Source organism: Ursus americanus, chromosome 18 (genome assembly GCF_024610735.1).
Source record: "Ursus americanus isolate L20-20 chromosome 18, mUrsAme1.1.p, whole genome shotgun sequence".
NCBI lineage: Eukaryota > Metazoa > Chordata > Mammalia > Carnivora > Ursidae > Ursus > Ursus americanus.
Window position 1 is genome coordinate 9,889,033 of NC_142144.1, and position 25,855 is coordinate 9,914,887.

Genomic DNA, 25,855 nt, shown 5'->3' on the forward strand with positions numbered 1-25,855 from the left:
CTTGGGTCTCTTTTGCAGAAAAAGAATTCACCTAGTCTTCCATAGGCTTTTCAATACAGAAATCTGTATTTGTAAACATTTTGCAATTCTGCCTTGTAACTTTGAGACCTAATGTATTTTTGTCAGGTAGTCATGATTTACAAATAATGGAAGTAAAATCAATAGATAGGGTCAGAGTTTTACATTAGAAAATGACAGGAGATAGTTCAGACTGGGTTAAAAATAGATGACTTTAGGGGCGCCTGGGTGGCTCAGTTGGTTAAGTGTCTCCCTTCAGCTCAGGTCATGATCCCAGGGGCCTGGGATCAAGCCCCGCATCAGGGTCTCTGCTCAGTGGGGAGTCTGCTTCTCCCTTTCTCCCTCCCTCTGCCTCTCCCCCTGCTTGTTCTCTCTCTCTCTCTAATAAATAAAATCTTTTAAAAAAATGGATGAGTTTAGCCTAAGTCCTAAAACCTTTAAAAATACACGTATTTGGATGAAATTAAGACCACTTAAGAAGATAATCTGACTCTGATTCTGTAAAAAGAGAAACAGGCTAATAACCCTTGACTAATGCTTTTGTCCTTCAAATTTTCCAATTTTAATCCTTTCAAAGAGTCACAGAAAATAAATTGGAAACATAAATTAGTAAGTTAAAAAAAAGGAAGAACTGAACATGTTTGACAACATGTTTCCCACTAGTCTCTAGCGTGGGTGTACTGGCATTACAAGGGAGCAAGACCAAGCAAGCACCTTTTCGGACAGATTAATGAGCAGACATCTTGCCTGCTTTTAGCGTTACAACAGTAGGCTTAAAGCCTTATTTTTTAAAAATGGCATACAAAAAAGGTGTATACAAAGATAATTTTGGCTTGATATATATATATATACTGTTTAAGCTATACTGTTAAACATTTGCTCAACCATTCATTTACATATAGTAAACACAAAAACTTGAAATATGAACAAATATTCACCACTTCTGACTATTGCATTGCAGAGTTCAAAACTGGGTTTCAGGGGTGCCTGGCTGGCTCAGTTGGAAGACCATGCAATACCTGATCTCAGGGTCATGAGTTTGAGCCCTACAATGGGTATATAGATTACTTAAATAAATAAACTCAAAAAAAAAAAAAAAAACCTGGATTTCAGCTTAGAAACAGTGAAAAACTGCCCTACTGTTGTTTCTACAAAATCATAATAAAAATTGAAACATATTCCAAAAAATAAGAAAACATAGGTAAGTATAAAGAAAGAAATTTTAATTACCTATAATTTAAAAACAAGGCGGGGGCTGGGTGACTCAGTCGTTAAGCGTCTGCCTTCGGTTCAGGGCATGATCCCAGGGTTCTGGGATCGAGTCCCGCATGGGGCTCCCTGCTCCACTGAGAGCCTGCTTCTTCCTCTCCCATTCCACCTGCTTGTGTTCCCTCTCTCGCTGGCTGTCTCTCCCTCTATCAAATAAATAAATCTTTTCAATAAATAAATAAATAAAAATTAAAAAAAATAAAAATAAAAACAAGAGGGGTGCCTGGTTGGTTCAGTCTGTAGACAACACAACTCTGGATCTCAGGGTTATGAGTTCAAACCCCACACTGGGCATGAAGCCTACTTAAAATTTTAAAAAAAGAAAAAGCCAAACAAAAATAAAAACAAGAAATCAAACAGCTCAGTGCCCAAGCGTCTTCTAAAATGTGTACATGATACAGAAATTATTGGTCTTAGTTACTTTAAAAATGAAAATACCTTGATTAGGACTACTTAAGGGGTGGTTCAGATGTAAAAAAATATGTAACTGAAATCCTTCATACCTATGAAAAGATTAACTCCAGGAGACGGAATTGTGTATAGCAAAAAAACCAAAAGTTGGAAGGGGGGAAAAAAGTTAATTAGCCATTTGAGAATTTTTTTTCAAGTACTGGTTTTTCCATAGCAAGTAAGAAGGATTCCACTTATATCAGGCTTTAAAAAATAATTATAATAATAATAAAATTTAAAAAATCACACTTGACCTTGGAGAATCCTAGAGTAATATGTAACCAACTCTGCCCAATAACAATCCTAAAAAAAATTGTTTTAATCTTTTAAATAAAGTGAAATGTCTTACCATTAGGAGTACATCCACTTTCCCTCTTCAATCTCCTACAATAATTAGGGGTAATTTCTCCAAATGCCATTATGAGGCAGCATCACCTTGTAAGGTGGGAAGTGCTCTCCGCCAGCACTGGAAAGCAGCTCACAAACTCACAGTGGAGTCAACTGGTGAAGTGAGAAGTGACAGCACTGTGATAGTGGCCAAAACGGCACCAAGACTAAGGCTTGTTTTAAAGTCAGGGATGTGGTAACAAGGTGGAAAAGAGTAAAAGAAGATTGAAAGCCTGAGCACCAAAAGATAACTAGCAATTACTGAACCACAGCCACGTTCCTGATGCTTCTCATATGCTATTGTTATTAGTCAATCCTAACACACCCACTTTACAGAAGAGGAATTAGGTTTAGAAAAGTCAAATACCTTACTGCCTAACCATTCTATCATGCAGCAGAGAATTCAAAACTAGATTTGTTTGACTTTACAGCCCACACTCGTCCTCCCCCCCCCCACCTCTCTGGCTCTTCAGAATATTGACTTCAGGTTCCCCTGAGCAATCTCACTGTAGTGAGCACGAGGAAGGGGCTGATACACCTGCAGGCAAACGATCACATACTATCAGCTTGGTAGCGTCAATTTTTCAGTATTTCTTCATCCCAAGCTACCTTTACAATCTTTCCTCCCATTTTTCCATTTCACAGACCTAACACATTAGCCAGAAAAAGAAAAAAAAAAAAAAAGGAAAAAGACTTGGATATTCTCTAATTTACAAATTCCTCTTCTTTGTTCAGGTTGTTCCTTCACCTGGAGCCCTTCTCCAATAGCCCTATAGCCAATTACATCTATGATTTTTGGTCCAGTTCAAATGTGTCCTTCACACAGCATTCCCTGACCTTCTACTCTCCCATCAGTGGTAGTATCTCCAATCTAAATCTTCTTTATCCTTTACACTTGTACCTCTATAAACAACTCATGAGTCTGTTAAAGTTTTTAAAAAAATCACTCCAGGGGCACCTGGGTGGCACAGTCCGTTAAGCCGCAGACTCTTGGTTTTGGATCGGGTCATGTTCTCAGAGTTGTGAGATTGAGTCCCACGAATGTGTGGTGGTTTTGGTTTGAGCCTGCCGGGTTGGAATTCTACCTTCCACAGACGGTGGGACTTTGGCAAGTTACTTAACTTCTATGTGCTTCAGTGTCTTCTTTAAATAGGACCTACTACATAGGGTAGTCGTGAGGATTTTACAGGTCAGTGAAAGTAAAGCATCTAGCGTGGTGCCAGGCACACTGCAGGAGCAGAATGCATAAGAGCCAGATATGGAATATTTGTCCCTTCAGCTGCTGACGTGTAGCAGAACCAGTTACTTTATTTTTTTAAATTTTATTTGTTTCAGAAAGAGAGAGGGAATGGGTAGAATCAGAGGAGGAGGGAGAGGGAGAAAGTATCTGAAGCAGACTCAGCACTGAGCACAGAGCCCAACACGGGGCTTGATCCCGCTGTGAGATCATGACCTGAGCCGAAACCAAGAGTTCATACTTAACCGACTCAGCCACCCAGGCACCCCAGAACAAGTTACTTTATGGATTGAATGCCTTGTGCACAGTGGTCAAATATTTACTAGTGCTCTGCTAAACAATTTCACATTAGACTCTGAAACTTCCATATTTTGATATAAAAATATTTGATGTTTGATATTTTGATACAGAAGACAGGTTGAAGAGTGTGAACTGAGAAATGAATAAAAACAGAAGTATAAAATTCTGAGTCTATCTCCAATATTGCATGTATTACTCTGTGAGCAGGTTTAGAAGTCTATTGCCTTAAACCAGTGCTTTTTTTTTTTTTTAAAGATTTATTTATTTGAGAGACAGCGAGCATGGGGGAGGGGGGCACGGAGCAGAGGGAGAGGGAGAGAGAAACTCAAGCAGACTCCATGCTGAGCATAACCCCATCACTCAGCTAGATCTCCTAACCCTGATATCGTGACCTGAGCCAAAACAAAGAGTTGGACACTTAACCAACTGAGCCATCCAGGTGTCCCTTAAACCAGTGTTCTTTAAAACAAACATTATGTGGGGACGCCTGGGTGGCTCAGTCAGTTGAGTGTCTGCCTTCAGCTCAGGTCATGAGCCCAGGACCGAGCCCTGCATGGGGTTCCCTGCTCAGCGGGGATCTGCTTCTCCCTCTCCCTCTGCCTCCTCCCCGCTGCTCATGTTCTGTCTCTGTCTCTCTCTCAAATACATAAAACCTTTTTAAAAAGGGAGAAAAGATTTTTTTACATTAAAAAAATAAAAGAGGGGCGCCTGGGTGGCTTGGTTGGTTGAGCGTCGGACTCTTGATTCTGGCTTAGGTGCTGATCTCGGGGTTCTGGGATCGAGCCCCATGTTGGGCTCCATGCTTAGCGGGGAGTCTGCTTGAGATTCTTTCCCTCTCCCTCTGTCCCTCCTCCCGCTCACACAAGTGTTTGCTCTCTCTAAAATAAATAAGTAAATCTTTAAAAATAAAATAAAATAATCACATCACTGATTATTTATTAATTACAAAGGAAAAGGGTGCCTTTACAATAGAAATCTAGTGGATACTACTTTATTCAAATGATCAAATTTACATTAATAATGAAACTGACATCTGATGCGTCTAGATGTGATACACTGAGACCTAAAATCAACTACACACCATTTCCAACCAAAAATGTTTAACCTGAATCTGATCATGCAGGAACATTCAGACAAATACGAATTGAGGAGCATCCTATAAAACAACTGGTCTGGATACTTACTGTCATGAGAGACACCCTCCACCCCGCCCCCTTCTAAAGGCTGGAAAATCAGTCCAGATTCAAGCAGGCAACTAAATGCAATGCAAGCTCCTTAAATGAATCTTGGGTCAAACACAAAACCAAATATCTAAGGACAGTACTGGGACAACTGGTGAAAATTGAATCAGGTACTATACGTTAAACAATAATATTATATCCATGTTAAATTCCTTGAGGGGACAACTGAACTGCAAATATGTAGAAGAAAGTGTTTGTTCTTGGGAAATACATACCCATATTTACGGGTAAAGTGTCCTGATGGTATCTATACCTCTCAAATGGTTCAGCAAAAAATGTGTCTACTAGTGCATAAAGCAAGCATAGCAAAATGTTAACAACTATGGAATCTAGGTAGAGTACAAAGGTGTTATTATACTACTGTTGCAACTTTTCTGTAGGCTTACAATTTTTCAAAGAGTTGGGAAACAATACTTAAAAGTTATGGATTCAGGGGTGCCTGGCTGGCTCAGTCAGAAGATCATGGAACTCCTGATCTCGGGGTTGAGAGTTCAAGCCCCACGTGGGTGTAGAAACTACTTAAAAAAAAAAGTTACGGACTCAAAACACAAAATCAACAGAATATAGGGAAAGGTGCAAAGATGACTTAGCACTTGCATTCTGCTTTCCAGAACTGTTAACATCATCATAGTTGCTTTTAGTCTTTAAAGAAAACTTACAGTATCATCCCCTTTGCACCACCTCCACCCATTCTTATTGCCCTCCAGAAGTTGTGAAATTATGAGGCAGGGTATGCCCATCTTCAACTTTACTAAATAACTGCAAATGTTGTCTCTCAAGGCAGCTGTACCAATTTAAACTCCTACATTGTTTAGAATCTGTCCTACATAGAAACTGTCCTACAGCAGTTTCTAAATTACCATTTTCAGCAACAGCTTCACCAACTTTGATACTGTCAGACATTAAAATTTTTTTATCAATCTGATGTGAAAAATTCAGTGTCATTTATACCAACCTAGGATCACAAAGTAAAAGAACCTTAGCAAAATAAGAACTTCATCCACAGACCCTTCCTTTTATCACATCATTGTAGAATGTTCAGGATAATCAAACCTACATGGCAGCAAGTACTAAGAATGATTAGTGCCCACATGAAACCAAATGCCCACAAAAGTACTGCATAGTGTTTGGGAAATAATTTCTTGTCTTTTAAAAAAAGATGAAAAGGTTCAAATTCAACCCAGCATATATAATACTATTTGTAAGATTTTAAAAATAGATATTTTATTCCTAGAAATAAATAACCTAGCTCTTATAAATTAACTAATTTACTCATTCATCAAGTATTTACTGTGTACCTGTCATGTGCCAGCCACTATTCCAGCATTGTGGCAAAGACAAACACCCTATTCTCACAGAGCTAACATTCTAATGGGGAGACAAAAAATTAAAAAACTAATACACAGATAATATGATATCAGATAGATACATGCTATTAAAAAAAATAAAGGGGCAGGGGACAAAGAATGACAAAGGATGCAGTGTAAGGACACAAAAAGTATCAGGCAATATCTCTCCAAGGCAGTGATTTTGTCATACGGTGTGTTCAATTCGACATAAACTATTTCAGCACCAATATCTTTTCATAAAATACTCTTCTCCACTTTTCCATACCCCCCCCTTTATTTTTTCCAGAAAAAAAAAAAAGAGTTTGCTGCAGTGGTTTTTCCATTATTGCTATTATTTTAGAGGTAAAAAAAAGTCTCACGCAAGGTGTTGACAGGTGCTTTACAAACAGTTGCAAATTTCAAGTCCCACATATTCTAAAGAAATGTTAACAGTGATCTGTCAGTGAGAAGTCTGAGGCCAAAATGAAGCTGAACTGTAAGAATTTAAAATGGAATTTCGAGAAAATTATTTACCAATTCTCCAACTCTATCACCTGCACATTTACTTTCTATTATATATGAGAAAAATAATAGCAATAGGAAAATATATTTGAAGAGAGATACTGTGGTTTTTACTAAAAGATAAAAAAAAATTAGAATATCCCCCTCTTTGGGGCGCCTGGGTGGCACAGCGGTTAAGCATCTGCCTTCGGCTCAGGGTGTGATCCCGGCGTTATGGGATCGAGCCCCACATCAGGCTCCTCCGCTATGAGCCTGCTTCTTCCTCTCCCACTCCCCCTGCTTGTGTTCCCTCTCTCCCTGGCTGTCTATCTCTGTCAAATAAATAAATAAAATCTTAAAAAAAAAAAAAAAAGAATATCCCCCTCTTTGGGGTGCCTGGGTGGCTCAGTTGGTTAAGAGTCTGCTTCGGCTCAGGTCATGATCCCAAGGTCCTGGGATTGAGCCCCACACTGAACCCCACTTCCCTCCAACTCCCTGCTCAGCGGAAGTCGGCTTCTCCCTCTGCCCCTCCCCCACTCATTCTCATTCTCTCTCTCCCCCCCTCAGATAAATAAATACAATCTTAAAAAAAAAAAAAGCATATCTCCCTCTTTAAAAGCCACACTACCTATATGATTTAAAGAAAACCAGCCCGCACTAAAATTTCCTTTCACAGGCTTACACAAGAGCTTAGAAGGCTTCAACCACTTAGAACTAGGCGGTGCCTTACTACAAAAATCTAAGGGCCAAAGTATTCACTTCCCTTTTTTCCTCAGATTATTTTGCTGATTCCCCAGCACCCTGAATGAAGTATCTACAGTCTATCTTTCAAAATTATTACTCTGACCCAGACAAATCTTCTTTTACTTCCCTGTGTACAAAATTTCCTCTTTCATCCATACTATAATCCTATCTGCCTTGTCTTCTTTCTTAAAAAAAAAAAAAAAAAAAGATTCAAATATCCTTCGAGGCTGACTTACGGATCCCCAAACACTTACTTCTACCTTAGGAGTTCTTAATCTCTTTGCACCACAGATCTTTTTGGTAGTCTGGTGAAGCCTATGGACTCTCTCTCAGATAGATTTTTATTTTTATTTTTATTTTATTGATTGATTGTAATCTCGACACCCAACATGGGGCTTGAACTCACGACCCTGAGATCAAGAGTTCCACACTCTACCAACAGAACCAACCAGGCGCCCCTCAGATTGCTTTTAAATACATAATTAAATATATGAAATTTTGAAAGAAACCAATTATACAGAACTATTATTTAAAAATAGTGATTTGGTAATATGTGAGCTTTATCATCACATTAAATAACAAGATCTAAGAGTGTGTCTAATAATGCCATAAATTTGAAAAAAATATAAGCATAAATACTATTCTGAAATATCTGCAAAAACTGTAGACACGATACAAAAATATTTGTAATTTTTATTGATGACAAAGTCACAGGCATTGCTAATTCCACTGTGGTCTGTTGCCTACATTCATAATTGAAGGAACTAATAAATTAGTTATCAAACAATAAAAACAGATGTGATTTTATCCCCATTCTAGTTCAAAAATCCCCTATATTCTATCCAACTGGTGAAATCCCAGGTTAAAATCCTTTCTAGTTCAAAGCTGTGCTCAAACTGACTTCTGTGACAAATTTTAAAATAAAAACAATGATTCCTCCTTTGGCCTAGCTCTCATCTGAACATACCACCACACCTGTTTTTCCACGATCTTACATACACAGAACACTGTTTATTTCTATGGTTTGCCTAGCCAGCACCCATTTAAATTTGACAGTCAATAAAAGGTGAAGCTGAAAGAAGGGAGATGGAAGCAACCAACAGTCCCTCATTTCCAAAATATCCAACAGCAAGTGGAAAAATGCCAAGTATACTGTGTGTGTGTGTTTCGTAGGTGGGCTGCCCCCAGACCCAGGAGTCCAGCTTGTCAAGAGTCCCCGAAGCATGACATCTTCAACAGCGGCACTCAGAAGATATTCCACCTCCTTCTCGCCTCCTATGCTCAGTTCTCTACCTGCCAGGTCGCTCGCCTGTGGCTCCCACCCGAAGCCGCCCCGCCGTTCTCCGGTCCTTTCCCATCCCATCCCCCACGCGTCCCTCCCTCCCGTCTGCCCCAGGCCGCCCTGGCCCCCGGGGGCCGCCACATCTGTCCCTTGGGCTTAACCGTGTGTCCCCCTACCCCCACTTCTACCGACTCGGGACGGAAGGGCCCAGGGGTCAGCTGGACTGGGCGGCCCGGCCATTAGGCGCAGGCTGCGGCCCTAGGCCAAACCAGCCCAGCCGCCAGGCAGCGAGCCGCGCACTCCACGCTAGTTAACCGGAGACGCGCACTCACCACGGGGTTCACACGGAGGAGGGCACCGAGGTCTCCGCCGCACCGCCACTCCGCCTCGGAGCCGTCGCCCTCGCCGCGAGCTGCCACCGCCGCTGCCGCCGCCGCCACTACTCGCAAGCTGGCTTCCCTGCGTCCTGCGGCGGCGCTGCCGCCACGCCATCGCGCGTGCGCGGCGCCGCGGGGGCCCCTGGGACTGGTGGTTCGCGCGGGCGCCCAGAACGGCCCAGAACGGCCCTTCCGGTTTTGCCAGCCCAGTCGGCCGCCAGCTTGAGCGGTCGTGGGCTTCTGCGTTAACGCGAGGCGCCTTACGAAAAATTGTTCCTCGTCAGACGCGCGACCTTGCTTCCGCGTAGGGTGCTGCTGGGTGTGGAAAAACCCGCCTGTGCAAGTACGTGTAAAGTAAAAGAATTTAGAGCATTTACATCTTCGGTAACAAGTGTCGCTTGCCCAGGACACATCACTCGTCTCACACACACGCACACACACACACACCTCTTCTCCCTTTCTGTTAAAAGTTTCCCAAGTTGCCTTCAGCGGTATCTGGATTTTCAGTTTTAAACCTGATTTCCCAGTCCTCGTTTTATCCTTTTACTTACTGTATATTTGACCATACAGTTTTTTAAGTTGACTGATTTATCTGATAAAATTTTAATTTTACAAAAATAACTCGGGTATATTCAAATGTCAAGTCAACGGAGCTGAACAGTCATAGAAACCTTAGAACTGGAAAACATCTTAAAGGTCACTAGTCCAACTCCCGCCCAGGCAGAAATTCCAGCCAGACGGTCTTCCAATTTTTTTTTTTTTTTAAGATTTTATCTATTCGTTTCAGAGAGAGGAGGAGAGCAGGAGCGGGGGGGGGGGGGAGGCAGAGGGAGAAACAGACTCCCCGCTGAGCCAGGAGCCCGATATGGGGCTCCATCCCAGGACCGAAGATCACGACCCCAGCCGAAGACAGAGTCTTAACTATCTGAGCCACCCAGGAGCCCTCCTCTTCCAACTTCTATTTCCACACTTCAAATTTCAGGGAGCTCACTATCTTAAGTGAGATAGCCTGCTCCCCTGTTGGACAGCTTCAGAAGTTAGAAAGTTCTGCCTTCGGTGAAATGGGCTTCCCTTTTACTTCCTTCCAGTGCTAGTTCTGATGCCAGAAGCACTATACAATGTTTTCCATTTGACAGCCTTTCAAAACATTGAAAACAAAGATTATATCCTCCAACACTGGGAGTCTCCAGGCAAAAAAAAAAAAAAAAAGTAATAATACTCAGTTTTCCAACTATTTCAAATGTGAATCAGCTCCCGCATTGCTTTCTATTTAGTCATTCTCCTTGATGTAGTACTCTTAAAAATTGTCAAAATTTGCTTCCTATTTATTGCCTCGTTTTATTACCATGATCGCATTCTATAGTTAGCTGGTCAGATATTATCGCTATCATTGCCATTCAACTGATTCAAGAATTCAGTTCAATCAAAGACTATGTATCGGCTGTTATAAAGCATTGCCCAAAGGACCAAGGGAATGCAAAAAGCAACAGGATACAGTTTACAATCTAGGGTGAGAGGGTAAGTTACACAGATTAAGGGTCATAATAATAAGCTAAGGTATAAAACTCTACGAGAATCCCTGAGAAAAGTTTCATCAAGTTGAGGGGCCATGACTGTAAGAAGGAGATGATACTTGGGGGTTACTTGCTGGCTGGATTTCAGGAAGGAAGATGGCATATGAGGATTGCTAAGAAAGAACTCAGCCTGAGCAAAATGAATGTGTAAAAGAACACATTCAAGGTTCACTTTCACTTAACACCGAGTACTCTAGATGGGCTGGAGCACACATGCCACGGGGGAGAGGAAGGAAAGGACCCCCAAAATTGCAAAAAGTTCTTGAGAGTTGTGGAAAGAGCACTGGAATGGTCAATTGTTTTGAGCCCTACTCTGCCATTTATAAATCAAGAGCTTGAACTAAATAGGCAGTTTTCAATTTTTTTCCCACCCAGCACACCCCAGGAACACAACTCCCACGTTAAAACAATGGATCACTAAAACAGTAATTTTTGTTAAAAAAAAAAGATTTTATTTATTTATTGGAGAGAGAGAGAGAGAGAGAGAGAGCATGAGTAGGGGCAAGGAGCCAAGGGAAAGGAAGAAGCAAACTCCCGGCTGAGCAGGGAGCCGGATGCAGGGCTCGATCCCAGGAACCTGGGATCATGACCTGAGCTGAAGGCAGACGCTCAACCGACTGAGCCACCCAGGTGCCCCTACAACAGTAATTCTTGTGGAATATGTAGTAGGTAGTGTTCTCAACACCTTTTACACATGGAGAAGTGGACTCAAGAGGTGAACAGATGCTCAAAATCAATAAATAGTACTTCCTGAGGGCAGAGAACCCCATCTTATTTACCACTGTGCCTCTGGAACCTGGCATACTACCTAGGATGTAGTACATATTTTTGTTCCATTTTTTTTTAAATGAATGGGACAAATAAACAGTAAACCCTGGCTAAAGCTCGTTTCTTCCCACTATACCACTCAGCCTTCCCTGATATACAAGGATATGAAGTTACACATCCATAGCTACGGAATTCATACTGGGTCTTGATTAGAGCTCAGTTCTTCAGATTCCTAAATCCATACTCTCCATTAGACTACTCTGCTGCAGAATCAGAGCACAGTGGCAAACTCAATTAAAAAAAAAAAAAAATTTCTGGGGCACCTGGGCGGCTCAGTCAGCTGGGAGTCTGCCTTCGGCTCCGGTCATGGTCTTAGGGTCCTGGGATCAGGCTTCCTGCTCAGTGGGGTCTTCTTCTCCCTCTGCCCCTCCCCCCGATCATGCTCTCTCTCTCAAAATAAATAAAAATCTTCTTGAAAATTTTCAATGCTAAAAGCTAACTGAACCATTACATTTACTACATTTCTTTTTCTAAAATTCATTTTCAATCAAACAAGTAATACAGAAATTCATTCTTGGCCTTAAAGGTTGTATACAATACAAATAAGTCAAAAAAATCCTTTCGATTCCCGTCCAATTCCACCCAGAGGGAGCCACAATTTAGTATCTGTTAGTATCTGTCTAGATTGGCGGGGCGGGGGGAGGGGTAACACAAATAGGGTCACATTGCACATACCGTTCTGTTCTTTTCATTTAAAAATAAATCCTGAGCTTCACTCCATATTAATACATAAAAATCTACCTCAGTTTTGAAACTTTGCACAGTATTTCCGTAGTATCACCTACCACAGTTGACTTAGAATCCCTTATTGATGGACATTTAGGTTGACTGTACATTCTGAGTCACAAAAAATACATGTGAATTAACTGTTATTTTTTAACGTAGTTAACATAGTTTAAAAAAATTTTTAAGGGAAAAATTTTTTAAAGCTCTGGCAATCTGTAAAAAACAACAAAATCCAGAAAGACATGCATGGAAGCTGTTCTACACAAGTAGCAGATAGTATTTCTCTATAAAATGTTTTTTGCCCTTTGGAACAGCCCAGTTACAAGCAAAGGACAAGACTACATAAATTTACTCCATGCTTTGGGCCGTTGGTTGTCCTACACTGGCCCCCAATGGCAGGCTCAGAAATAGTAGCAGTACTCAGAGGTGGATTTACTATGAAGCTGGTGGAGCTTATGATTTAGGGCCCCTCACTTGCCTGGGGATTCTTCCAAGGCCCAAGCAATTCAATATGGTTTTGTAACATTTGCCAAAGAATTTTTAATTCTTGGCTAAGATGCGGGCAACAGATAACAGCCTGAAACTTGAGAATACTGAAAATGAGGGAAAAGACGCCTATAAAACAGAGACATAAATTATGCAACTTGAACTGCAGCACAGTGAAATCTACTATAAACTTTGTCCTTCCTGGGTGGGTTGGTGGTTCAGTTGGTTAAGTGTCCGACTCTTGATCTCAGCTCAGGTCTTGATCTCACGGTCATGAGTTCAAGCCTTGTGTTAGGCTCCACACTCAAGGTTCCACACTGGGTGTGGAGCCTACTTAAAACAAAGCAAAACAAAAAAACACCTTATCTTTCTATCAGTATCAGAGATGTCCAGACAGACGGGAACTGTCATGTTAATGCAACATAAAACTTTGGTACATATTTGATTTAACCTATAACATATGAAATAGCTTTAATGTAATTTTATCTTTTTTTAAATTTTATTTACTCATTAGAGAGAGAGTAAAAGCAAGAGAGGTCACAGAGGGAGAAGGAGACTTGCCGCTGAGTGGAGAGCCTGAGGTGGGGCTCTATCCCAGGACCCTAAGATCATGACCTGAGCTGAAGGCAGACCCTTAACTGATGAAGGCACCCAGGTGCCCCAATGTAATTATATCTTAAACATCTTTCACTGACCTTTTTTGTTCTCTCGTATTTTATTTTTTTAAGTATTTTGGAATTTATTGATTTGTACTTAAACTGTTGACAAAGATTCACCAGAAATAATCTGAATAAGTAAGTAGGAAAATACAGTTAATACTACTGAAACACTAAAACAATTCAAGGACACATGGTTTATCCAACAAAACAATACCTCTTAAATAGTGTCATTGATACAAAAACTGACTGTTTCTTACTTTTCTAAACACAGTGGCATAATTAACAATATTCAATCACTTGTTTTTTCCTGAACATATAAAAATTAAAATACCAATTAAAAATGAATATATCTTCTCTTTAAATGTTTCCTACAGATACAATTTCAATATTTTCATTCAACAGTGGTGTGGTTTAAGAGATTTTTCATTCACAAGTCAAACAACAATCCACCCAAAGGGAACTGATGGTCTATAGGCTTATAGTGCAAATGAAGACTTTTGGAATGCAGCAAATGACATTTCTAACAAACATACCAAACAGATAAAATTCTTAGAAGAAAACGCAAGAAGCCCCTCAAAGTGGCTGGCCACACAACTAGAACATTTGATCATTTTACTAGTGATTTCAATGGGACTCTAGATGTTTCCAAACTCAGCTTGAACTCTCATCTTGGGCTTTGTATTTTGCTTTTCCAGTTTCACTAATGACACAAACGTGATTCAAATCCCTGAAATACTCATTATAGTCAAGGGCATATCCTACAACAAACTTGTCTGGAATTTCAAATCCAACGAAGTCTGGTCTATATCCAATACTTCGAGGAGTCCTTTTCACCAGCAAACTTGCAACCTTGACCATCTTTGGATTATACTGCTGGACCAAGGAAAGCAAGGTTTGCATTGTTTTGCCTGTTTCAATTATATCTTCAACAATCAAGACATTCTTTCCAGTTAAAGTTGAGAGGTCATCTCCACCAATTACTTTTATGTCCCTTGTTGACTGGTCATTACAGTAGCTTTTCAGTCTAATGAAGTCTACAGTCATAGGAATGGATCTATCACTATTTCTGTTCAGTGCTTTAATGTAATCCAGCAGGTCAGCAAAGAATTTATAGCCCCCCTTGAGCACACAGAGGGCTACGATGTGATGGCTTCCCATCTCCTTCATCACATCTCGTGCAAGCCGTTCCGTCCTGTCCATAATTAATCCATGAGGAATAAACACCTTTTCCAAATCCTGAGCATAATGATTAGGTATACAAAATAAATCTAGGTCATAACCTGGTTCATCATCACTAATCACAATGCTGGGGCTTCGGGTTGCCATAATGGAGCTGGCTGGTGCGTGGACTGAGGGCAGTTCTCTTCTGTATTACTTTTAGTTTTAAGTTCTTAAAGGTTTTTCAAGCTCAGTAAGTTCCTGATAGATAAACAGGGATTTTTTTTTTTTAAGTAACAAGAAAATGTAGACAAAAAAAGTAACATACTTACAATTTACTCTTCGAAAAATATAGATATCAACAATTTTAATAGCTACATAATGTTTCATCATCTTGAAGTAACACAATTTATCATTTCAAAACAGAAAATTGTTCATTCCTGATAAATATTAAATAGTAAATTCATGCAATTTTTAAAAAATTCTAGAATACAGAAATTGAGACTTAAGACTTGAAAAATTGAGAAACTTCTCAATTTCTCAATTAAGAAATTGAGACTTAAGACTGAGGTATATTTAAAAATAATGGTATAGTATTATTATACTGTTAAATAACTTACTTTTCTTACTTAACAATATATAATAGGTTTGTTTTGCCAACTTGACAAGCTAATTCTAAAATTTTTGGAAATACAAGTACCAAGAATACCAGAAGACACCCTGAAGGTGGAAAAGACATGTCCTACTGGATATCAAGCTATAGTAATTAAGACAGAAGCTAAATGGTAAAATTCTAAAGACTGTACAATAAAGAAAAGTTAACTTTTTTATGGAAGAGGGAATTAGGGTCAGCTGGGGTGAAAAAGTGAGGACTTCCTGATGTTGACAACATTCTTTTTCTTGATTTGGATATTGAATACCTAGGGATTTATAATTATTCATTAAACTGTACACTTGCATTTTATGTACTTTTCTGTATTCATATTGCAATTTGTAATAAAAAGGTTTGAGATATGTAAAATATCCAGCACATAGTAAATACTCAATTGAGGGTAGCTACTATTGCCATTTAAAAAAGAAAAGAGGCAGTGGATTTGTGACAATCTCCAAGAAATATAGCTAACTGGATGGAAGAAGAACCATGTATGTAGCATGCTCCATCACTAGTTTTAAAATAGGGATACACACACACCCTGCATATGAATATGAATAAAACCTCTCTAGGCTACACAAGAAAGTGGTGACAGTGGTTACCTTTACCAGTGTAGAGGAATAAGGCTGGGGAAAGGGTGGCAAGCAGACTTATTTTCATTGCATGTTATACATTGTACCCTTTGAATTTTATACCATGTACATTTATTTCCTACTTTAATATATTTTTAAGTATGTATGTATGTATTTATTTATTTATGTAATCTCTACTCCTAATGCAGGGCTTGAACACTCCCCTGATTGAGCCAAGCAAGTGCCCCTATATTTCCTATTTTAAAAATTTAGAAATTTAGGATACATATTATCACTCAAATATTATCACTCAAATTCCATAGAGGTGGCTCTTTATATTTAGTAGCTTATTTTACTTCAATGGAAACTTTAAAACAGAAGAAAAATTAAAACATTTTCTGTATAAAACTAAAATGCTTTTCAATTAATCAAATACAGGGGCGCCTCGGTGGCTCAGTCAGTTAAGCGTCTGCCTTCAGCTCGGGTCATGATCCCAGTGTCCCGGGATCGAGCCCAAGTTGGGCTCTCTGCTCAGCGGGGAGCCTGCTTCTCCCCCTCTCTGCAGCTCCCCCTGCTTGTGCTTGCTCTCTGTCAAATAAATAAATAAAATCTTAAAAAAAAAAAAGTCAGGACAAAAAAAGAGTCAAGACAAAGAAAACTGATTGCCTAGCACATTGCACTTTCAAAAGCACACACAAAAAAAGGCTACATGACTTATACCTAGTATTGTTCCTGGCTCAGGTGTCAGGGAGATACTTCTGTTTTACTCTTGAGTTGTTTAATAAAGGTTAAGGCCCAGTCCCTCTTTTCTTTTTTTTTTTTAAGACTTTACTTTTTTAAAGTAATCTCTACACCCAACGTGGAACTGAAATTTACAACCCCAAGATCAAGAGCCACATGCTCCACCGACTGAGCCAGCCAGGCACCCCTACAATTAGAGTTTTCTTGAAGTAAATGCTCTAAGAAAAGGGAAAGTCAAGGGTCTAAGGGCCCAGTCTTTTAATAAAAAAGACATCTATGTAGCCAATATAAGAGAATAATTAGAACATTTAAAAAAATATTTCCAAAAGTCTGTCAAATTCAACATAATCACCAAACATTATTTTCCATGGAAAGAAATCTTGAAACTTTGACTCTCAAGAGATGGTTTTCTTGAAGAGCTTCTAAAATTTCTTCCCATAGTATATTCACATGATTAAGAGCATTCCTATTATCCTACAACTTCCCAAAAACTTTTATATACAGTATCTTATCTGATCCTTGAAACAAGCCACTAAAACCAACAGGACAGAAATCCCTGACGTTCAATAGATGAAAAAACTGAGGCTCTGGTAGGTTTTTTCCCCAAGGTCATGTGCCTTATCTCTTAGTTGAATATTCTCCCCAACAAAGGATGTGGAAATTCTCAATTATCAGGGTCTAAACATTCAATTTGTCAATTACATAAGTCTTTTCCTTTTCCTTCCTGTTCTATGCCTGTATTTCCCTTTCAGAAAGGAAGATTTAGAAACTAAATGACATTGGATCCTAACCAGTCCTAACTCTGCTTAGCTGAGATCAGATGGGAAATAGAAATCTATTTCCTTACCCATAGGAGCACAAGTGAAACGAGCTGCTTTAAATTACTGGATAAAAATCTACATTTGTCTATCACTCATTATCAAAATATTTGCAAACTATATAACTACTCTATACCCTAAACAAGCTATAAATGAAAAACCCAAAGCTCAGGATGATAATCTAGACTACAGAAATTAATAAAATTGCCAAGGCTCAAATCCTGGCTCCCTATCTTCTCAGCTCTGTAATCTCCAGGGCAAGTTTCTTCACCTCTTGGGGCTTCAGATTCCTTAGCTCTAAAATAAGGGTTAAAAAAAATGCTTTCATAAGAATTAAAAGAGATAATGCACATGAAGTGTTTAGCATAGTGGCTAGCTCTTAAATATTGATAATTTGGCACCAATACTATTATTGGCATTTAACATTCAGGAAACTAGATTCATCGATGCACTTTTCTATTCAACCAATAAAAGATCGCACTTTGGATTATACAATAATATATACCTAATACACTTGGTTTTAAAAAGATACAAGCACCAATATACTCTTTCCCTTTGGAAGTTACCCAGATATCACTTATCTAAATCTTAGGAAAAAGAGAGTTGCAAAAGATTACTCCATCAAATCAAGGACAAGGCTGAAACTGATTGCTTTGCTTTTAAGGGAAATGGATGATATATACAAAGTTTGTTTGAAATGATACGAAGCTGTAAAGTGGCTGGTGATTTCTATCTAAATAATGAACTGATGCAACCTATAGAGGGTCAGTATTACGGCAGTGTTACAAGCCCTGTTGTAAGATGGGTGATGCAACTTCTATAGTCAATTCTGAGTCACCAGCATAACCTTTGAGAAGCACTGAAGGAGAAAGGAAAATTCCTGAGTACTGACTCTTAGGCTGAGCATCTTAGTAAACTGTGTGTAAGATGTTTCAGTGCTATTTGGACATGGTATTATGAATACCATGAATCTCAAGAATACATTTAGTGGAAAAATACTGGAGTCTTCAGTTCCTATGATAATGTCCAATGCATTTTTTGGTAAGCATCTTAAAATGTTTTGTATCAGACTTTTGGTCTTTCCATAGCAGGTCCTCCAAAAAGATTTGCTGAATGAATTAAGTAATTAAAAAAAACTAAGAGCATTGGCTATGGGCCAAGCTGACTTGGATATCAATTCTAACTCCATCACTCACTAGCTCTATGACTTTAAACTAGTTATTTAATATTTCAGTCCCAATTTTCTCATCTGGAAAATGGGAAATGCCAAGTATTAAACTGTAAGGACCGAATGACATAGGAAACAGAACAATGCTTGGCACACAACAAGTCTAAAGTAAAAAGTAGCCTCTATTATTTTTTGCTACAGGTTGTTATACAAGTATGAGTAAAGGCAATATCAAGACGTCTTCGTCTATCAGATGGGTTTAAGCACAATCTGACCTTTTCCAGGAAGAGTGAAGTTTGAAGGGTATCAAGAATAAAGGACGAGGAAGGCCTTGCAAATAAGAAAAAAAAAAAAAAAAAGAGCGCGGGACAAGGGAAGTGGCAGCTAGCTAGAAAAATGATACATCCCAAGGTGGGAGCGATGGCATTATAAAGCTCTTCAGGAGAGGGCTGTCACACTGGGGTGGGGACTCAGGGCGAGGAGGCAGTTACTTTGGCCAGGCCTGTGACTTACCGTGGGGTAGGGCAATGTGGAGAAACCTGGTATAGACAAAGATAGCTGGCTAGAGAGAGCAGGGCCGACAGAATGGCTAGAGCCACGATCCGCTGCCGGACGGTGCTCCGGTCAGGCCCCCGCTCGAGGGCTGCGGGCCGGAGAACAACAAAAAGCCTTGAGGCTCGGACACCCCAGAACTGTAGCGGCTATAAAGGGCAAAGAAATTTGTTCTGAGGCGATCACAGCATCTACGCTGAGACCTGCCTGCCTGGGATGGATTGGAAGCTGAGAGGAGGAAGAGCTGCTTCCCGCTTCGAGATGAAGGGCAGAGGAGGGACAAGCGGACAGCAGAGAAAAAGAAGCAAAGGACCCAAATTACACCTCCTCGAGGGAATCACGCACTCCACACTGGCACCGTCCCCTCAGGGCCCAGCGGGCAAGGCGGGACTTCTGCCATTACCGGCGGAAACGGCCTCCGGGTGAGAGGTCGCACGAGGGACAGGCAGCTGCTGAACCAATGGGACCTGCGCCTGGGGCGGATGTTGCCTCCCATTGGTAGCTGTCGGGTGCGGCCAGCAGCCAATGAGTCCTCCGGGGGGGCGTAGAAGTGACGTTGGTTGCGGAGGAGGCCGCTTCGAATCGGCGACGGCCAGCTTGGTGGCCTGGACCAATCAGAGGCCTCCAACGAGCAGGGCCTGCGCCAATCGGTGGCCTCCACGACGGGGCTGGGGGGAGGGTATATAAGCGGCCTCGGCGACAGCGCGGTCGACGCTGGCCAAGACATCACAGACTAATCGACTTGGGGGGATTTTTGTGAGTGTGAGGGGTAAGCGCCGAGGCCTCTTTCCGGACCTGCTCTTCGCCTTATCTGCTGCTCCTGCTGACCCCGGGCCGTGTACCTTCAGATCAGTAATCTCGGTGCGCTCGGGTGCTGCGGCCTGTGGCTGGATTGCCTGTGACGTCCCGCCTGCCTGCTGACGGACTGGCCTACGGCGCCGGCAAGATGAAGCTGTCCCTGGTGGCTGCGGTGCTGCTGCTCCTCGGCGCGGCGCGGGCCGAGGAGGAGGACAAGAAGGAGGACGTGGGCACGGTGGTCGGCATCGACTTGGGGACCACCTACTCCTGGTAAGTGGGGTTTGTGGAAAGGGGGGAATGGGGCGTGGCCTCTTGGGCTGCTGTGAGAATCGCGATGCTGATTCCGTGCGTTCTTGGTGATTTTTCCGCCAGCGTCGGGGTGTTCAAGAACGGCCGCGTGGAGATCATCGCCAACGATCAGGGCAACCGCATCACGCCGTCTTATGTGGCCTTCACTCCTGAAGGGGAGCGTTTGATCGGCGATGCCGCCAAGAACCAGCTCACCTCCAACCCTGAGAACACGGTCTTCGACGCCAAGCGGCTCATCGGCCGCACATGGAACGACCCGTCTGTGCAGCAGGACATCAAGTTCCTGCCTTTCAAGGTTCGATGGGGTTTTCCTCACCCGATAGAGGTGGGCGGTGGTGGTTGGAGTATTTAAGACCTTACTGAAAAATTGTTGAGACAACAAAAAGGATACAAACATGGTGTATCTGTAATAACTTTATTGAGTAATCTTGGTAATGTTACAAAACTTAAAGTAAGCCTGGCAACCAAAGACATTTCACAGATAACTATTCTGTTTACATGGTTTAGGATTAAGAGTCTGATTAAAACTGAAGAGGCTTGTCTTTGTAAGGCACCCATACTCCTTAAACATTTCTAGTCAATATTCAGTTCCAAGCGACCACAGTAAACCAAACTATGGGGGAGGAAGTGGGACTCAGCCAGTCCTCTTTTTATTTTTTTATTTTATTTTATTTTTTAAAGACTTTATTTATTCGACAGAGATAGAGACAGCCAGCGAGAGAGGGGACACAAGCAGGGGGAGTGGGAGAGGAAGAAGCAGGCTCATAGCGGAGGAACCTGATGTGGGGCTCGATCCCATAACGCCGGGATCACGCCCTGAGCCAAAGGCAGACGCTTAACTGCTGTGCCACCCAGGCGCCCCATAGACAGTCCTCTTTTTAAAATTTTAAATGTTCTTCTGTGTCTGAAAATAATAATAATTGTTTAAAATAGGTTGTTGAGAAGAAAACTAAACCATACATTCAAGTTGATATTGGAGGTGGGCAAACAAAGACATTTGCCCCTGAAGAAATTTCTGCCATGGTTCTCACTAAAATGAAGGAAACTGCAGAGGCTTATTTAGGAAAGAAGGTAAATATATCTAGAACAATGTTAAGTAATTTTATTTTTCCTATTCTTAATTTATTGTGTAGATGCTTTCATTGTTTTGATAATTTGAATATGAATGACATCCGTGTATACCAATTTTAATTACTTGCACGTTTTACTGTGGGCCAGAAAATACTAGGGACTTTTCATGTGTTACCACTTCATGCTTGCAAATCCATGGGTATAAAATTACATATAATATACCCATCTAACAAACAAATTGTCTTAGAAACTAAGGTGATGGTTTGAGTGCAATTTATATAAGAGTTAAACCATGTGACAAAATACACTTAGTTACCTTCTGTTACCTTTTCAGGTTACCCATGCAGTTGTTACCGTACCAGCCTATTTCAATGATGCCCAACGCCAGGCAACCAAAGATGCAGGAACTATTGCTGGATTGAATGTTATGAGGATCATTAATGAGCCGTGAGTGTTGAATTCAAAAGTATGGCATATTTGCCAAATAGGGAGAATGTAAACTTACTAAGCTTTTTTTTCTTTCTCATTCTCTTAACAGTACAGCAGCCGCTATTGCTTATGGCTTGGATAAGCGGGAAGGGGAGAAGAATATCCTGGTGTTTGACTTGGGTGGTGGAACCTTTGATGTGTCTCTTCTCACCATTGACAATGGTGTCTTCGAAGTCGTGGCTACTAATGGAGATACTCATCTGGGGGGAGAAGACTTTGACCAACGTGTCATGGAACACTTCATCAAACTCTACAAAAAGAAGACTGGCAAAGATGTTAGGAAAGACAACAGAGCTGTGCAGAAACTCCGGCGGGAGGTAGAAAAGGCCAAACGGGCCCTGTCTTCTCAACATCAGGCAAGAATTGAAATTGAGTCTTTCTATGAAGGGGAAGACTTCTCTGAGACTCTGACTCGGGCCAAATTTGAAGAACTAAATATGGTATGTTCCTTGGTTTTTTGCTTTGCTAATGAGATCTAGTTAGACTTCGCTGCATTTAGATATGTAGACAATATCTAAGTATAATAGGTTTCATCACAGGAATTGTGTTTCCTGTTCTAGGATCTGTTCCGTTCTACCATGAAGCCTGTTCAGAAGGTGCTGGAGGATTCTGACTTAAAGAAGTCTGATATTGATGAAATTGTTCTTGTTGGTGGCTCTACTCGAATCCCAAAGATTCAACAACTGGTTAAAGAGTTCTTCAATGGCAAGGAGCCATCCCGTGGCATCAACCCAGATGAGGCTGTAGCATACGGTGCTGCTGTCCAGGCTGGTGTACTCTCTGGTGATCAGGATACAGGTATGTCGCTGTCATAGCATCTTCCACAGTACTTCAGTAGCTCGATAGGAAGAGTATAATTATCTATTGCTTTAGAAGGCAATAGAACATGAGCAACAGGGTCACACGGCTAGTAAAGGGTAAAGTGAGGATAAGACCTGGCTGAGTTTCAAGATCATTAGCAGCTACATTTAATTCATTCCTTCTGAAATGGTTTTGCACAGAACCTCACATTAAATGGCAAGATGGAAAAGATACAGTTCGGGGGGAGACTGCTTGGTAGTGCTCCTGTGACTCTTGAATTAGAATTTAACCTTGGTTAACTTACCTTTGCAGGTGATCTGGTACTGCTTGATGTATGTCCCCTTACACTTGGTATTGAAACTGTGGGAGGTGTCATGACCAAACTGATTCCAAGGAACACTGTGGTGCCCACAAAGAAGTCTCAGATCTTTTCTACAGCTTCTGATAACCAACCAACTGTTACAATCAAGGTCTATGAAGGTAATACCCTACGTTTGTGAATGACATAGTATGTTTTTGAGAAGCATGACTTCTTAATCTATTCTATTGAAATGAGAAGGGAAAGAAATACCTACTATTTTCAGACGGCGTCCCTAATATGACTAGTGTTGCGTTTGGTAGAGTCAGCCCCCAAATCTAGCTCTTACCTAGCTATCTGGCACTCTTTGCTTTTAAAAATAACTTCTAACCTGGCTCCTAGAAAAGAGCTCATAATGCTGTAGATGAAATTCAATTAAAAGTAGTAACTTAACACAGTCCCATTTGCTCCTCCTTACAGATCAATACTGACCCACTCCTAGCTAGATAAGCATGCCCTTGCCACTGTAGGCTCCACCGGACTGAAGTGTAAGAATCCATAAGTGTTTTCCAGTAACAACTAACAAGTTTTTTTGTCTAACTTCTAGGTGAACGACCCCTGACAAAAGACAATCACCTTCTGGGAACTTTTGATCTGACTGGAATTCCTCCTGCTCCCCGTGGGGTCCCACAGATTGAAGTCACCTTTGAGATAGATGTGAATGGCATTCTTCGAGTGACAGCTGAAGACAAAGGTACAGGCAACAAAAATAAGATTACAATTACGAATGACCAAAATCGCCTGACACCTGAAGAGATTGAAAGGATGGTTAATGATGCTGAGAAGTTTGCCGAGGAAGACAAAAAGCTCAAGGAGCGCATTGATACTAGAAATGAATTGGAAAGCTATGCCTATTCTCTAAAGAATCAGATTGGAGATAAAGAAAAGCTGGGAGGTAAACTCTCCTCTGAGGATAAGGAGACCATGGAAAAAGCTGTAGAGGAAAAGATTGAATGGCTAGAAAGTCATCAAGATGCTGACATTGAAGATTTCAAAGCTAAAAAGAAGGAACTAGAAGAAATTGTTCAGCCAATTATCAGCAAACTCTATGGAAGTGCAGGCCCTCCCCCAACTGGTGATGAGGAACCAGCAGACAAAGATGAGTTGTAGACATTGCTCTGCTAGTGCTGTAATATTGTAAATACTGGACTCAGGAACTTTCGTTAGGAGAAAATTGAAAGAACTTAAGTCTCGAATGTAATTGGAATCTTCACCTTGGAGTGGAGTTGAAAATGCTATAGCCCAAGTGGCTGTTTACTGCTTTTCATTAGCAGTTGCTCACATGTCTTGGGGTGGGGGGAAAGGAAGAATTGGCTATCTTAAAAAGTGGGTAAAAAAGCTGGATTAGGGCGTGTGTTCACCTTGGAAATGTTCTATTTAACAATTGGGTCATGCGCATCTGGTGTAGGAACTTTTTCTACCATAAGTGACACCAATAAATGTTTGTTATTTACACTGGTCTAATTTTTGTGATAAGCTTCTAATTAAGTCAGCTGCTTCAAGGTTAGATTCTCACTTGTGTGGAGGGGCGTTGGGGTTTTTACCGAATACTTCAGGGAATTTGCCTGATGTTAATCTAAAGAGAGGGGCGGGGGACTCTCCATTTCTGCTCAGGTCATGATCCCATGTTGTGGGGTTGGCTTGTCCCTCTCCCTCTGCTTCTTCCCCTTCCCCCCTCCCTCTTTCTCTCTCCAATCTTTAATAAAAAGGGATGGGGAGGGAGGGGCACCTGGCTGGTGCAGGGGGCCAAGCAATTGACTCTTGGTTTTTGGTTAGGTTGTGATCTCAGGGTCATGAGATTTGAGCCCTGTGTCAGCTCCAAGCGCAGCACAGAGTCTGCTTGAGACCCTCCCTGTCCCTCTGCCCCTTCCCCCCCACCCCTTGCGATATAAAATAAATCTTAAAAAGTGGGGGGGGGGGTTCCTGGGTGGCTCAGTCAGTTGGGCATCTGCCTTTGGCTCAGGTTGTGATCCCGGGGTCCTGGGCTCCCTGTTCAGAGTCTACTGCTCCTTCTCCCTCTGCCCCTCCCCACTGCTTGTGCTCATGCAAGAACACACTCTCTCTCTCAATCTGTCAAATGAATAAAATCTTAAAAGGGGGGGGCAGGAAAGGTAAACATTCTTACCTAGGCAAGGGCCATTTCACAGTGCCCAAGGGTAGAATTGTCTTGAACATAGCTGAAATTTCCAACTTCCCCTTATCTTTAAAATTTACTGGTGGCTTTTTATTACTCATGCTTTGTAGCTGCTAGAATTCTAAGACTTGCTATGAGTGATGGATCACTGATGTTAACTATACACGTGGATTCAGTTCATAATTTTAGGATATAAAAGTGTATTTTGAAACCTCTGCTATGTCAGAATCTCCATCTCTGAAATTTCTCATCAGTGGTCTGGAGTGGGGTCTAGGATGGTGACCCTGAAACTACTTTAAGCCCTACGACAGTTGTGGATCAGAGGCAGTCATTTGTATCAAAGGAGGTTCAAGATTACTTGGATTGGCTCCCTGAGGAAAGGGATGATCTGAACGAGTAATTTTGTGTGATCAGTAAAGGGCAGGCTCTCTGGTGCGAGTAAGAGATCCAATCCTGCTTAAGGGTAAATATTTTATAGGTGGGCAACCAGCTGAAAGGTTAATTTGCTAACTGGCAGAACTGGAACATGACGGCATGATTATTTTACTCGAGGCCCAGACCCCTGCTGCAGTGCCCCAGAAGCATTTGGACAAGCCTGGAGTGTAATACTGAAGGTCTTCAGGCCAAGTTCGACACAAACCTTAAAAATGACCTGCGGTGCTGTGTGCTGTGGTGTTATCAGGTGGTTGGGAAAGACAAGGGCCAGTCTTCATCTCTGTCCCCAATGGCTCAGTACCAAATGCCAACTGGCTGCACCTCTTTATGGAGAGGAGCTACTGAATACTAGAAAGACTTAAACCTGTAAATGTCCACTCCCTGATTTATAC

The 25,855-nt window shown here is 41.3% G+C and overlaps 2 protein-coding genes and 1 pseudogene across 7 annotated transcripts in view; 1 reads left to right on the forward strand and 2 right to left on the reverse strand.

Annotated features, from left to right (window-relative positions):
* Positions 1–9,250, reverse strand: part of GAPVD1 (GTPase activating protein and VPS9 domains 1) — a 74,442-nt gene extending 65,192 nt beyond the window's left edge. For all 5 annotated transcript variants that reach the window (XM_045790940.2, XM_045790943.2, XM_045790941.2 and 2 more), the window contains exon 1: positions 9,090–9,250. The gene's annotated coding sequence lies outside the window, so the exon portion shown is untranslated. The remainder of the gene's footprint in view (positions 1–9,089) is intronic.
* Positions 9,251–10,346: 1,096 nt separating this feature from the next.
* On the reverse strand, positions 10,347–19,479 carry LOC123787973 (hypoxanthine-guanine phosphoribosyltransferase pseudogene; annotated as a pseudogene). Its single transcript, XR_015727307.1, has 2 exons — positions 19,030–19,479; positions 10,347–14,826 (listed from the first exon to the last, which is right to left on the reverse strand). The product of XR_015727307.1 is annotated as a hypoxanthine-guanine phosphoribosyltransferase pseudogene (transcript).
* A 283-nt stretch (positions 19,480–19,762) lies between these two features.
* HSPA5 (heat shock protein family A (Hsp70) member 5) lies at positions 19,763–24,347 on the forward strand. Its single transcript, XM_045790946.2, has 8 exons — positions 19,763–20,136; positions 20,239–20,470; positions 21,109–21,246; positions 21,581–21,693; positions 21,785–22,175; positions 22,296–22,533; positions 22,849–23,016; positions 23,442–24,347. Exons 1-8 carry the CDS (start codon positions 20,015–20,017, stop codon positions 24,002–24,004), a joined length of 1,965 nt encoding a protein of 654 aa, XP_045646902.1. The 5' UTR covers positions 19,763–20,014; the 3' UTR covers positions 24,005–24,347.
* The last annotated feature ends 1,508 nt before the right edge of the window (positions 24,348–25,855 follow it).